At 44.1% G+C, this 15,006-nt stretch overlaps 1 protein-coding gene and 1 long non-coding RNA gene across 3 annotated transcripts in view; one reads left to right on the forward strand and one right to left on the reverse strand.

The window, feature by feature from the left end:
- Window positions 1-15,006, reverse strand: part of PDCD1LG2 (programmed cell death 1 ligand 2) — a 59,835-nt gene that overhangs the window by 13,291 nt on the left and 31,538 nt on the right. For both annotated transcript variants that reach the window (XM_060610208.3, XM_060610207.3), the window contains exons 5-6: window positions 8,348-8,482; window positions 2,954-3,003 (exon numbers count right to left, since the gene is read on the reverse strand). In XM_060610208.3, coding sequence (XP_060466191.1) covers window positions 2,954-3,003; window positions 8,348-8,482 — 185 coding nt within the window. The remainder of the gene's footprint in view (window positions 1-2,953; window positions 3,004-8,347; window positions 8,483-15,006) is intronic.
- LOC132663698 (uncharacterized) lies at window positions 9,028-10,560 on the forward strand. The gene is made up of 3 exons (XR_009603217.3): window positions 9,028-9,315; window positions 9,901-9,983; window positions 10,396-10,560. It is a non-coding gene; the product is annotated as an uncharacterized LOC132663698 (long non-coding RNA).

The following is a 15,006-nucleotide window of genomic DNA, read 5'->3' on the forward strand; positions in this document are numbered from 1 at the left end:
GGTTTCCCAGAGAAGAAGGAATTCTGCCTCAGACTGTAGTATAGATATCTCACCTGAGTTCCCAGCCTACTGGCCTACTCTACAGATTTTGGATTCCTAATTTCAACTCCTACCCGAACTTCTTCCAGCCCCCAAGCCTGCCCTATAGATTTCATACTTGCCAGTGTCCTAGTGGTTCTGTGGTTCTGTTTCTCTGGAGAATATTCAAGTGCCCCTTGGTGGATCTTACCTTAGATTGTGTAGCTCACAGAAAAACTGGAGTCTAAATCTCTTGAATTTTAGTCATGACCTCTTCTTTATAAAAATTAACATTTCAGGCATACAACAAACTAGGAGAATAATATCGTCACCATCGGCATCCCTACCACCCGGTTTAAGAGGTTAAATTTGGTTGTTTTTGTACTTTTACTTCACATGACTGTTTCCATAAACACTACATAGAGGTTGTTTGCAGTTTTTAAACTCTATAATTGCCCACACATTGTCTCTATCTTTCTGCTGTGTATCTTTTCTCCCCAAATTATATTTTTCAGATTTATCCATCTCAAAAATACATCTATTTTTTGTGCTTTCATTTTAGTTGTTTATATTTCCTATTCACCTGTATTTCTGATTTGTTGCTATTGTAAATAAAAGTACCAGGAACATTCCTGTGTGAGCCCTCTTTGATGTATATCTAAATGGTCCTGACCTCTTTACATCACACCACATATTTAAGTGCCAGGGAGGGGTGAGGAAGAGAGAAGAGAAGCATCATTCTTTCACCTCCTTTACTCTCCCTCCCCAGGTTAGAAGGCACAATGGACGAATATATGTTACTGGTTGGGGGGAAAGAGAAGAGAATTAGTCTCCCTCCCTTCCTTCCTTCCTTCCTTTCTTCCTTCCTTCCCTCCCTCCCTCCCTATCTTTCCTCTTTTTGTTGTTTTTTGTTTTTCAAGTAGGTTTCACCCCCAGAATGGGGCTCAATGCAGGGCTTGAACTCACCACCCTGAGATCAACATTGAGCTGAGACCATAAGTTGGATGCTTAACCAACTGAGCCATCCAGGCACCCCAGTCTAATTTCTTTAATTTGACTTTTGACCAAGATATTTACTTTACTTTGAATTTCACCTACCATTTAAAAAAGAGTATGAGGTTTTTCTGCTTATAAGGAGATGCATTGTTTAAAAATGGCTGTGATACCCTGTTAATCCAAGAAAGTCCCTCTATTAACCATGTGCTACTCAGGCCTTGTGGCAGGCCATAGGATGACACATGCAGAATGGCCGCAAGCCTTTGAGCCTCCCTCAATTCCTCACATACATGGTTTTGCCTTCATTACTCAGATTCTAACCCCTTTTCTGACAATACTTTCTCTCTAGGGGACAGGTTGCAACTGGTCCCTCATAGGTTCAATTAGCCTATGGACATATTTTATTTGGTTTGTTTGATATTTGAAATACTTCCAGCAAGCATTTAATAACTAGGACATTTTATAGAAAAATCTGGATTTCATCTTCTTCAACAATGTTAGCCTGGTGCTAAATTCACAGGAATATGCCCTCCAGTTGGTCACCATCCCCTATCTGGTTATAGTGTGCCCTTCTTTGTCATTTCAATACTTGCCTGGCCGTCTCGGCATCTGAGTTTACCTTACCACCTCTGCTCTCAAACCAACTGCTCTGTGGCTCTACAGCAGACACCCTTTTTCTCTTTCTTCCTTATGCTGAGCAGTTGAAGGAGACGCTTATACAAAGACTCAGAGCTCATGAAGCACAAATACTGAGGTCTCTCCCACGGAAACCCACATGTAGACCAAGTATCCCAGTCTATCGGACTATAGGAGTTTTGTTTCTCAAGGAACAGATGTTTCAGTTAGTACTGCCAGTAATAATCTGAAACTTTTCTGAGTTAAGAGTATCTCGTTGTTGATTCAGAGCAATTCAGCACAACTAGACCTTAAGTATAGTCCAGACCTAAACTGCCTTTGTTCCTTGTTCTGTGCCCAGGGACGAGTATTGCAGTAATGGGATGTGTTTTCACGAATGGCTTTCAGGGATGTGGTAGGAGGGAGCAGGGCCCAATGTCATTCCTGTCAGTCATATTTTGTACTTCTGAGCTGCCAGGCACTGACCCTGGTGTTGAAGGTTTTTTAGAGTTGTTTTCACAGTTGGTGCCTCTGGAATTTTACAGACAAATTCAACAGAACTCTAAAATGACCAGTTCTGAATATTTCAAGTAGCTGATAGCAAAGTTATTTACAAATTTCTATGAGTTGCCTATGATTTTGGCAAACTCATGAGCTCGTGCGTCACACCATGTGATCCCCAGATTTCAAAAGGAAAGGTGGTTTTCCTAAGAAAGCTAGAAATACCCATTGTGCGAGAGGACCCAGGTCTGGTCCCCAAAACACCACTTCCCCAGGGTCTAAGCATTTCATCCAACCAGGCTGAATGATTTTTAGCAACCCCAATTCTCCTGACCTCCATATCATATCCTTTCCCACAAATTCCCGCTCCAAGCCTGTCAGCCTCATGAAGAGACTTCTATTCTCCCAACTTTGACCCACAGCCCCCAACGATGTACTTAACAACGGTTGCAAAAACATGAGTTGTTGATCGGTTCAGATTTGAGTATCTTCCCTTGCTGTTAAGTGTTAAACATGTTTCTAAGCATGTGGGCCCTGATGTCCTGTGCAGATTCCTGGTAATGCCTAGTAATAGAGACAGACCAAAGAGTACACAACTATTCTGTGGCTGCACAGCAGACACTTTTTTTTTCCTCCAAGAGAGGTGTGGAACAACCTAAGGTCACAGTAGCAACGGGCAGAAATGCCACTGAACAGGAAGATTCTGTGCAGGCTGAAACTATTCCATTGCCCTTTTGTGCATTCCGAGAACAGGGCTTATTTCTTAATTTAACCTAGGAGAAGAAAAGAGGTGAAAGAGATAAGGTAAGTCACGACTACTTACAGCTCTGTTCACTTCCCTCCTTATTGTGGTGACTGATCTTTTGGTTGTGTCTGAAAAAGAGAAATCCCAGGGACAGGATAAGATTACTGAGAAAAGTGTTCTGTTTATAGGCTAACAGATGGCAGAATGAAAAGTTAATCCAAATAAATCACATGTAGAAGCCAAATGCCTACTGTGGCTTGAGACATCAGGCTGAACAACAGATAAGGGAAAACCGTACCCTTAGGCAAAAACCTTGAACAAAATAGTAGGTCTACTTTCCATTCTTTTCTCAGCCCCTGGCCACCAGGCACTCAAAGGCTGAGGGACTCTTAATTTGGGTATTCAGCCCCAGGAAACGTCTGGCTTCAGAATTCTCTTTCCCTGTTCTGCTTTGCTCTTGACTGTCACTTCCTTCTGGTCTGCCCTACATGAAGCAAAAGGGCTGATCAATTAATTTACACTAAGGTGTACATGACCGATATTGTTCCAGAGGAACTCGGGGCAGAAGCACAAGTTCACATAACAGGATGTTGTTCACCACTGTTTCCCTGGTTTCATCTCTTTTTCAACCCTTGGTGTCACGTGTTCCCTGTCCCAGCTCTGATTTTCTTCTAGAGCTTGATGCCCGGGTTCCTAAACTATGTGCATCCCTACTTCTGCTTTTGCTCTGTACACTAGATTTTTAGCAACTGCCTCATGACAATACCACCCTTGGCCTGGACTTTGAGGGCCTCTATCCAGCACTGAAGTCTCCCCGAAGAGGAGTTACATTTGAAAGGAGCCTAAGAGTTAACCCATAGAAATTGCCCATGAATGATGGAGTTTCAGTCCAGTCCTCTCTAACGCTTGAGAAAGTGCTGCCATGCTGTAGTGCTTCCTTAACCATCAGACAACATATTTGGTCTTTGGTTTAAATCGCTGTAAAGTTCCAGCTCAGTCTTTTAGGGCAGTGCCATTCAAAGTGTAGACTCCATGGGCTGGGGCTGGTGGGTGAACGATTTGTTACCAGCCCACAATGAGACAATTACCGAGATTTAGTATAACACTTAGGAACTTCTATAGTAATCCTTTTACTGTGTTTTTTTCTGATCATATTTATTGACATGTCAGAGGTTTATTGAATCCAGTAAAAACTGGCCTTATTGTTGTATGTCTTTGTTCTTTTTATTTTACTTTTTAGTAATTAAGTTTTAGCATATATTGCAAAAGCATTGACGCTAACATATTGGAAATGTAAAAATAAATGGTTCCTTATAACAGAAAGTTTGAGAAATATTATTCTTATGAGCTGCAGGCCTGTTCTAGAGATCTGGTCTCTTTATAGCTGGTGACTCCTCCTGGATTCTGTTCTTGACTTTGCCATCGGCACAGCCAATGATCAAGCCATTCAATTATTTTGGGTTGAGACTCTCTCCTTCCATTGCCCAACATAATACTATCCAGACTGAGTCAGTTTTTATTATTTTGCAACAAGAAGGCCATACAGCATCAGACAGACTTATGTTCAAACCCCAGCTATTTGACTTTAAGAATACTTTTGAAGCTTCAGTTTCTTCATGTGCAGTGTAGACACTACTCCTTGCCTCAAGAAGTTTTTGTAAAATTAACTGAAAAGAAGTTTGTAAAGGGTCTAGCCCAGTGCTGTCCAAAGAGGGACATATTTTGCTGTCTGCAAAGAGGGAAATATTGTATATCTGCTCTGTCCAATAGCCTCTAGCCCCACGTGGCTATTGACCACTAACAATATTGAGCACTTAAAACATGACCAAGGAATTGAATTTTTATTTAATTTAAATTTGAATAACCACATACAGCTATTATATTATACCGAGCAAGTTAGCATGGATACCTGCGTATAGTAGGTTCAATGTGTAAAATTTTATTGAACATCTATCTACATGTGCCAGGCAATGTTTCAGACACTGGGCATTTATTGGTAAATAAGAGAAACACAGCCCCCGCAGTCATGAAACTTAAAGACCAACAGATGAGGCAGAACTTTACATTACTTTTGCAACAGAAGTTGCCAGCCCCTTCTCTAGAACACAGTGAGTCACCTGGAGCCCCGCACTGTTGAGGGCTCCTCTCAGGTAGTGATGGTAAACAGAACCTTCTATGGACTGGCCACAGCTGCCCTCCCTGTACAGCGTGGTGTGCAGAGCTGGTCGCTGAGTCATAGATGGGCAAGTCCGTTTAGGAGCCAATGAGCTTTCTGGGCAGAGAGGGACTAAGAGAGCCACCCCTTTACTTGACTCTCTCTGATAGACTGAGAAGTTCAGGACAGCAATGGCTTGAAGAGGAACTCAAGAGAAGGAAGTTAGGACTGGCATCCCAGACTTAACATAAAGACCTCAGCCAGAAGAAGCTGGCTGGGCACAGCTGTGGGGAAAGCGGGAAGCCCCTTCTGCCTCATCAGCCCTTGAGGGTCCTGCTTCGGGAACCATGGAAGCACACATGAGGGGGGCCAGGAAAGTGTCAGCTTGGGTCACTCTGGTCTTTGTGGGGATCTGGACCAGCAAGGCTGCCTTTGCATGGTCGATGGAGACCCCCAGAGGGAACAGAAATGTGCCTGGCGGGAATAGAAAGAGCTCAAAACCAGGGCCCTCAGGGGAACTGCCCTGGCTCCCCAGGAGCCTCCCTGTCTGTTTGGAAGCAGCAGCCCTGTGGGCTAAGTTGGCCTTGTGACAGTATGTTGGAGGTGGGGAAGTCCATGCTGTAAGGGGGAGACATTGGATGTCTAAGACAGGCAGGTGGGTGCTTGAGGAATTAGTTGGAAAATTAAAAGGGACGCAATTGAGTTTGTGGCCCAAGGTATTGAAACAGGTCCTAGACGTATAACTGTGTGCTGAGGGTGCTGGAAGGAGAAGTAGGTACCGGAAGCATCTCACAAGGGGATGTCCTGTGATGGGTGTGGTGAGGGGGGCAGAATCAGGAGAGGCTTGAAGAAGTAGTAGCTTCACCAAGTTTTAAGGGATGACACCAAGTCAGGTGGACAAAGAGAAGAAAATACTTTAAGAGGACCGTGTGCTACATGAGAAAACTCAGATCTGAAGGGGTGGGGTGGCACTGAGGACTTAGGACCCTCACATGGCTAGAGCTTAGAGAACGAGGGTGATGGTGTCTCAGGAAAAAGCCAGAATTGTGAGCCACACCACTCAGGGCATGTTGGGACTTCGCCTAGGGAGCAGTGGGAAGCCATGGGCGAGGTCTGATCATGGAGACGTGTAGACTTGAGAACCTGAAAGCCTGTTCTGGCTAGAAGCGAAAATAGACCCATACTGCAGGTGGCAAAAATGGGTGCAGGGAGACAAGTTGGGAGGGTTCTGTTCCAGTCCAGGTGAACCTCAGTAGTGGCGGTGAGGTTGAGTCAATAAGCAGTAAAACGCTCATTCTCATGTCGCTTCCCATTTTACAGATAGAAAAAGCCATCTCAAGGAAGTTAGGTAATTCGTACAAGATCATAGAGCCAATAAATGGCAGCTTCAGGTCCCAACCTAGCCTTCTGACTCTGGTTTAAAGCTCTATTTACAGGGTCAGCCATTCTCAACCTTCTTTCATGACACATGCAAGGCACACAGATGTGTGTGCGTGTGTGTCCATGTGCCTCCCATGAGGGAAAGCAGATCCCAGTGCATGTGAGTTGGGGTATGGCGTTGTATTATACAGGCAGCCATGATTTCCCTCTGGCTCATTACAAACAAATAAGGAACCATTTGGAAATTTACTCTCTCAACTCTTATTAGCAACAAATGTCTACCACCACAGTTGGTACCCAAGCCTTGTACCTAGTGTGGAACTACTGATAGCCTCGCTCACTCTTGAGATTGGGGTGAAGGATAAGGGAAAGAATTTTTTCTGCTCTACCTTTCAGTGTGACCCCATTTCATTCCCCCAGACAGGGTAAGGACAGAAAACTCTGTTGCTCATTTCTCAGGTGACTAAGTTCTCAGGTTGCAGGCCTAGAACTTTGGTATAGACCTGTTCCTGAGGGGTGTGTATGGGGGAGGTGAAAGAAGAATGACAGAAGATTAAATTCTAATGAGGGGCATCTGCCATGGCTCTCTGAGGTCATAGATTTGTGGAAGTGATTCTGTTTGGGGTATCCGGGCAGCTCAGTCAGTCGAGCATCCGACTCTTGATTTTGGCTCAGGTTATGATCCCAGGGTCAGTGGGATCAAGACTCCTGTCAGGCTCTGTGCTAAGGGGGAGCTTGCTTGAAATTAACTCTCTCTCTCTCTCTCTCTCTCTCTCTCTCTGCTCCCCCTTCCCCAAATAAAATGTTTAAAGAAAAAAAGAAGTGATTCTGTTTAGTTAAAGTTCTGTCAGAGAAGACACTATAATTCCTCCTTTATGGTGAAATGCCCTTCCTCTCCATTTCTATCATTTCTTTCTCTTTTTCTTTTTCCCTTCTTCCTCTTCTCCTTCCTCCCTTCTTCCTTCTTCCTTCTTCCTCAACCTCCACTCCCCTTTCTTTTGACAATAATTCCTTGGGTTCTATAGTAGAGAGTTTTGTGGTTAGCACCCAAGTTAATGCATACATAGGGCAGTGGACAAATAGAGCATGATAGTATTTTGAGACAGATGAGAATACAGAGGTTAGACTGTAAATGTAGCATAACAAACACCAAAAAGCCTCCCAATTCTCAAATAATGGCCACCCCCAATTCCTATTGGATTATTCCCAGATGTCATTTCCTTTTCTATAAACAAGGCCATGTATAGACCTTGGGAGGAGCTTACTGGGTGCTGAAAAAGGAGTTGTTTAGTAAACCAGAAGACAAGTCTGCAGATATTCTGGCCAGGGTTCAAAGGTTACATGACAGGAGTAGGTGGGTGAGAATAGGATAGGCTGAGGAGGGACTCCAGGGGAGCCACTGAAAGACATTAGGGAGCCATCAAAACAGGTGGTCTTCCTGCCCGCAAATGGCCTCACACACTTCTCTTCTTTCATTACCAACCAAGGGATTCAGATTCCTAGGGGTTGGGGAGGGCTTAGCCCAGCTGACGCCCAGAATGTGGCAAGAGGGGGAGAGAACTGAAGGAATCCTCAGAAGTGATCTTGGCATCCTCCTGCCCGTGAACTCTGACCACATAGTTGTCTGCATTACCAAAATGACACTGATCTCATGAGGCTAATGACTCTTCTTGGCTCAAAGAACAAAGCAAACTATTTCAGCATAGGAACAAAACATTCCTTTAAAAATATTCCGTATGAGGATTTCAGCTCACTGAAGAAGACTAGGGCCGTTTTCTTCTGGGGAAAAAAATCATCAGGATGAGCCCAAAGGGATTCATAAGCCCTGAGGAGATCCCCAGATATGAAACTGGGGAGCTGTAGACTGCTGGGGCCAAGCAGAACCCCACATTGCAGACACCCAGTCCACTTGGTTACCATGAATAAAACACACTTACCCTTTCTAAAATAAAGCTTTTGGAAGAGCTGTTTCCTTAGGGCTGTCATCGTAGCTATGAAAATCAAAGCAATGATGAAGGAAGGGATGAAAACAGGAAGCAGCCAATTTGAAGGGATCTTGGGTTCTAGGTCACCTGGATGAAAAAAACAAAACACCAGAATCCCATTACATGGGAACTTAGAGATAGACCAACAAGTTGACCATCTGAGGAGGTTATAACCAGGTACTGTTCTGTGTATGCTGCACGTACTAGATCATTTACTTCTCACGACCATCCTATGTGGCAGGCTTTGCTATGACCCTCATTTTACCGGTGAAGAAAGGGAGGTCCAGAGAGTCTGGGAAATGTTTCCAAAGTTGCACTGTAAGAGACAGAGCTGAGATATAATCCAGGCTGTCTGGTTCCAGATTCTATGTTTTTCATCATTCTCATCCATCTACTGTGTCTGTCTATCTATCTATCTATCTATCTATCTATCATCATCATCCATCTACTGTGTCTGTCTATCTATCTATCTATCTATCTATCTATCTATCTATCATCATCTCTTTCTTTCCAGTAGGATGGTCTCTCAACCCAAACATGTATTCCCCCTCCACTGTCAAGCACTCACAGTGTTTAGAATCTATACCATTAGTCAATCAATTTCAAGGGTTAACAGGGATCCTTTTGGGGAAAAAAGTATAATATTGTAGATAGTGTTAACATACAAAATCCAGACATTCATACCTTAGTGTGAATTACTACAGCGTGTCCTCTTCCTTGTGTCAGCTAATCACTGAGGACTGGCACTGAGGAAAAGGTGAGTTTACTGGAGAGGCGGGTGAGAAGAGCAATTTTGGAGACAGGGGAAGGCCTTGTAAAGGAGAGTTCTGAGTATCTAGAAGTTAGAATAAGGGTTCCAGACTGGCAGTGAGGAAGAACTGGAGGGGGCTTCGCAATGGGGAGAAAGAAGCATACCCAAGGTAAGCTGTGCCCTTTCCAAAAGCCTGAATTTTGCCCCATGGAGTAACTACTGCAGAATAAACATAACACTATGGTCCAGGAGAAACCTGGCAAGAGTGCTCAGGAGGAAAGGCTCAATCCTGCCAACTGCCTTCCCTCTCCCCCATCTCAGTGCCATCTGAGAATCACAGATTGTTTTAGTTGAGAAGGGATTGGACATCATTTACTCTGAGCCCCTCATTTTAGAGTTCAGGAAGTAAGGCTCAGAAATGCTAAAAAATCTATCTGAGGTTATCAATGCCAAATAAGTGGCAAAGCCAGGATTGCAAGCCCAGATTGGTTTAATCAAATCTCCATTCCCCGCAGATATTTGTCTTTATTGAAAACAGTGTGGTGAACATTAAGGAAGAAAGGATTCAGAAGCCTGGCTCATGCACACATTGCATAGCTTGTACTAATTACAACAGCTCTTTTACTTTTAGGAAGTGCTTATTAAGTACCACTGCAGTAGCACTGTGAGTCAAGGGGCCCCGAGACCTTCAGTGTCCCCACAACAGGAGAAGTCCTTACTTCAGTGACTCTTTACAAACCCTTGTCCTCTGAAGGTTCCTTCACAGTCCCTTCTGCATACAGAAGCTCTACTCGTCCCTCAAGACTTTCCAACAACGAACATCAGTCTGCTTAGACTGTAAGTATTTGGAGAACAAAGACTTCACCTAAGTCATCTCTGAATCCCCTATAGAGCCAAGTGCCAGCTACATGAAAGAGGTCAGTCAATAAGGATTTGTTGGGCCGAGTTAATCACTGTCTACCTAGTCTACCTAGCCCGATCCTCCCTGTCCTTATTTACCTTGTGGCAGACTGATGCTCATCCCTGAAATCCATTCTCTCTTTTCCCCTAGTATGAGGTCATTAGCTGGACACATGGCTTCTCAAGACTACATTTTGGAGCCTCCCCTGCAGTTAGATGTGGGCCATGTAAACTAAGTTCAAGTCATGGGTCTTCTGAGTCTTGGCCTTAAAACATTGGATAAGTCTTCCACCATTCTTTTTCCTTTCTGACTTTCCTTTCTGACTCTCTTTCCTTTTTGATGTGGCAGTGACCCGGCTTTGACAATTCAACAGAGAAAACATTTTGGAGAACGGCGAGCAACAAGATGGAAAGAACCTGGATCACTGAATAACTTTATGGAATATAGATACTTACCTGCTCTGAATTACCTAAGAGAGCAATAGACTTCTATCTTGTTTGAGTCACATTTTGAGGTCTCTCTGTTGTAGCAGCTTAGCCTTTATTCTAATACATATTCTTATAAATTATTTTATAATAATTACATGTTACTTAACAATGATATGATGATACAATGGGAAAACTAGGTTTCATCCTCCCCACAGTCCCATGCACTCAAGGAAGCCATGCTTCTTGGTAGAGGCACTATATTCCCTGTCCTCCCCACCCCACCCCACCCCCGTTTCCATACTTTCTGAGTGCTAAGGACTTAGCAGGCATATTCCATTTAATCTTCACCATCACCCTCTAAGGTATCTGTCATTATTCTTATTCTACAAATGTGAGACCAAGTTCTAGGATGACTCAGTTATATGTTCATGTTCTGAAAGCTACTAGTGGCTGAGAGAGGATTTAAATATCAAGTCTGTTTGATTTCTGAGCCCATGCTCTTGACCACTGCCAGAGAGTCCCCTCCAGGTCTCCTTGGATGGCTTCACTTCCGGCCCCATAAAAATGTTTTTATAGTTATTTCCTGTGTTCCAATCCCATTGTATTTCCTCATGAAATGCAACAATGGGCTGAGCAGAGGAAACCCTGTTTCAAAAGGAAAATGGACCCACTGCCCTTTTGTTTCTGATCAAGTTAGGATGTTCAGTCATCCATTCTACAAACACTGGAGCACCTCCCACCACCAGACTCTCATTGCTCTATTTGCTTTATTCACTGACTTCTAGAGAAGTTTGTGATGGGTCACAGAATCAGCAATGAGCAACTCAACTGATGAGAATGACCAGAAAAAGGACAGTCATAAAGCAGCTTAAAATGCCAGGAACCGTGGGAGGATGTGTGACTGGTTATTTGTTGCTGGTATTAGTGCTACAAACCAGGGGGTCACTTGACTGCTCTGATCTGGTGGTCCACACAGTCTGTTGGCTGGGATAATGGGACTGTTTTATCAAGGCTAATCCTCCAACCCACTAATCTGACATTAATTGAGCACTTAGTATGGGCAGTGTGTTTTAGCTTAGTATGGGCATACTGTTTTAGCTTTTGCCACAAAGAAGACCCATGTGAACAATTAAAATACAATAAAAGATAAAAGACAAGTATAGTCACAGGCAAACCAAGTCATGGTACAGGTAATCAGTCTTAGAAGAAGAGATAAGGGAAGGACCCCTTTTGCCCTGGGATTATCTAAGCTGCTCTGGAGAGAGGGCAGACTTCAGGGCAGTGAAGAGGGTGAGTAATTATGTTTTCTGTGGAAGAAACTGCCTGAGCAGAGAAATCATGGGGGTGGGAGAGGTGCCAGAAATCTCAGAGAGCACTGGTGAGGAAGGAGAGCTGACCAGAGCCCAGGAGCCATGTCAGGAGGTAGTAGCATGAATACAATTCTGGGAAGAATAGGTAAATGTAGGCTGAAAGTCTCTAACTGCATGAAAATCTCTCCGTGCCCTTGCCAGTTACATTTATGAGTGATATCCTAGAAGATCCTGAGCTGATGCAGACCCCACGGGCCTCTCCTGTGATTGTTGACTATTCATTCAGCTACACTGACTTCCATGGAAAGAAGAACCACCTTCATTCATTAATAATTTATCACTGGTTCAAGTCTCCAGAGGAATGGTCAGTGTGCCCTTCCTACTTCTCCACCGCAAAGAAAAAAACACTGATGTAATCGGTGGTGCAAAGGCTAGATTCCAGTTATCTCCAAGTTCATCTTACCCAGGCCCCTATTTCCCTGATCCTTCTGGAAAACCACATTCCATCCAAAGTACTGGCCTACACTTAACCAGGCAGGAAATTCCACACAGCAAAGGACAGTTACTCAACAATTCCAAGAAAAATAAATTCCTCTGTGACTGTTAGTATTTAAGCCTCTAAAGCCCTAGTATGAATTAATTGTATCTCAATTTTCATAAGGTGTCAAGTCTGAGGATCTGCACTGTGATAAAAAGAGAGGTAGAGAACGTTAAAGACCAGCTTGCCTAATTCACTATTTTTCCTCAAAGTTGACCCTAAAAATGAGGTGTTTCTAATGTCTTCATTTCTACCAAGATTCTTAGCATGACATCTCTCTTTACTGCCTCACTTTCTCAAATCCATTCAGTTAGAAAGAAGCTGGGCTAACCTTAGTGTTGGAATTGGGTAGTAAAGTGTGGATAGGTTGGGGGGGGGGGGTTGGTAGAGGGGGTGGCAATGAGAAGGCGGCTGGCTGCCCCTGAAAACTATGTCAGGGAGGGTTTTTTCCTCCTGAAGAAAATCCTGGGAAATTAATGATGAGATGGGGATTGAGTCACTTCAAAGTCCTCAGTCCTGCCAGTTCATGATGAAATATAAATTAATTTGAGATAGAGCAGATATCTTTGATGCCCCAGCTTCTATCCTGTCTGTCCCAGCCCTGATTTCAGCCAGGGATGAATGTAGTTGAATGATGGATGGTTCCAGTCAGGTTCTGATTCACTTCCCCCTGATAGTCTCACCTCAAGCACATGCTGCTTCTGTGCCAGGGTTTCCTTAATGCTGAAGCTTGGTCCTTCTCACTGTTATGTCCAGTGACCCACATGTGGGATTTTTCCTTCTTATCCACACAGATTTAGGCTCTACTGGATTAAAGGTCCAGCTTCCTAGTGGCAAATGCTTCCATCAAGGGATATGCTCTACTGCATCTAAATTCATAGCTTGAATTCTACCCATGGGTGGACCAGCAGGCAGAGAAAAGAATTTCTCTACTGACAGAGCGATTAGTCTTGATTACCATGAAGAACGTGAGAGCTGCTATCTAATGCAGGCACAGAAGGTTAGGTCTGGAACTCGGGGATCCATGGATTCTCTGATTTTTGTACTTCCACGTTCAGTAATAACAAAGAAAAGGCAACTGCAGCAAGTCAGTCTGTTCTGGGCAAGGCAACCAAGGGCTCGGTGCTCTCAGGGTTGAAAGCGAGTGTCACCAGCCCACTCCCTGCCCCCACTCCTCTGCTCCATCTGAAGTGCTGAGTGAGGGAGATCTAGAATGTGTGGGGATGAGAGAGAGGATGATGATCGGTTATGGCTTGGCATCCACTTCAGCAGCCAGAACTGTAGCTTGTTCTATGAACTCTTGCCTATGAAATCTTGTGAAGAGATACCATATGGCTTCATGGCTGCCTCCCAGCCTGAAGGCTTAGTCACGGGGCTTATAGGGCAAGGGACAGACTGCTGCAGTCCTGTCTCACTTCCTCTTGGCTTCACCTCTAACTTCAGCCACAGCTCGGGAGAAGTCTGGGTGACCTTTGACTTGCTTCATTCACCTCAAATGGGTACTTTGCTTTCTGCCCTGGGATTACTTGACACTACAGGTGCTGGGGGGAACTCACTCAGCTCACATGCATGCATAGCTCCCATCATGGAGTGCACAGTCCTGCAGACTGCTGTCAACCAACAGGGGTGAAAGGAGATGAACTCCACCTGAAGTGCTTTGAGTGAGCATTGTGGGAGGCTGTCTGTACACTTCCCAGGTGGTCTTTGGGTATTTGAGCTCCCGTTTTGCTGATAGCAACAACTTCAATTCTTGCTTCTGGTCTGAATCTCCTAAGCCTCCCATCCCTGCTCCCTGAGGCCACCACCTAAATACTGGCATGCCACACGAGCTCCTATCGTAGGTTCTGTTTTGTCTAACTAAGACAAAGGGCAAAAAGTGGAATATAATGACAATATTAAAGTTTCTATAAATTATGTCAAATTTAAGCAGTGCTAGGGACTGCCCTTTATTCGGAGATTATATCCTTTTCTGGTACGGTAGCAGAATAATGGCTCCCTCAAAGATGTCCATGTTCTAATCCCTGAAACCAGTGAACGTGTTACCCCACAGGCAAAAAGGGATTTTGCGGATGTGATTATATTAAGGACCTTGAAATGGGAAAATTAACCTGAATTATCAGGTTGGGGGAAGGCGTCTAATGCAATTACAAGGGTCCCTACAAGGTGGAAGAGGGAGGCAGGAGAATTAAAGAAAGACGTGATGACAGAAGCAGATGTCTGAGGGATGCAGCTGGTGGCTTGGAAGGTGGAAGAGGGACCATGAGCCAAGGAATGCAGAAGCTAGAAAAAACAAGAATATAATTCTCCCTTAGAGCCTCTGCAATCCTGTCGACACTTTGACTGAAGCCCAGTGAAGCCCATTTGGGATTTCTGATTTTCAAAGGTGTAAGCTAATAAATTCGTGTTGTCTCAAGCCCACAAAGTTTGCAGCAGTTTGTTAGATGGGGCAAGAGGAACCTTATGATGAGCTTGGTGAGAAGGTGACCCGTCTCTTAGGGAAGAATTTTGATACTAGGTGTAGAGTTGCTCTTATTTGGCAAATAGATGTTCTTACCCAGCAACTACAAAATAAAACAGACTCCCAAATTGTTTGAAATTTCCCTGGTGCATGAAGTTCTAAAGTATGGGGCACAGAGCCATCAGCAAAGGCTCTGAAAGATTTTACAAAAGGCCAGCTTTCCTT

Source organism: Panthera onca, chromosome D4, assembly GCF_046562875.1.
Source record: "Panthera onca isolate mPanOnc1 chromosome D4, mPanOnc1 haplotype 2, whole genome shotgun sequence".
Taxonomy (NCBI): Eukaryota; Metazoa; Chordata; class Mammalia; order Carnivora; family Felidae; genus Panthera; species Panthera onca.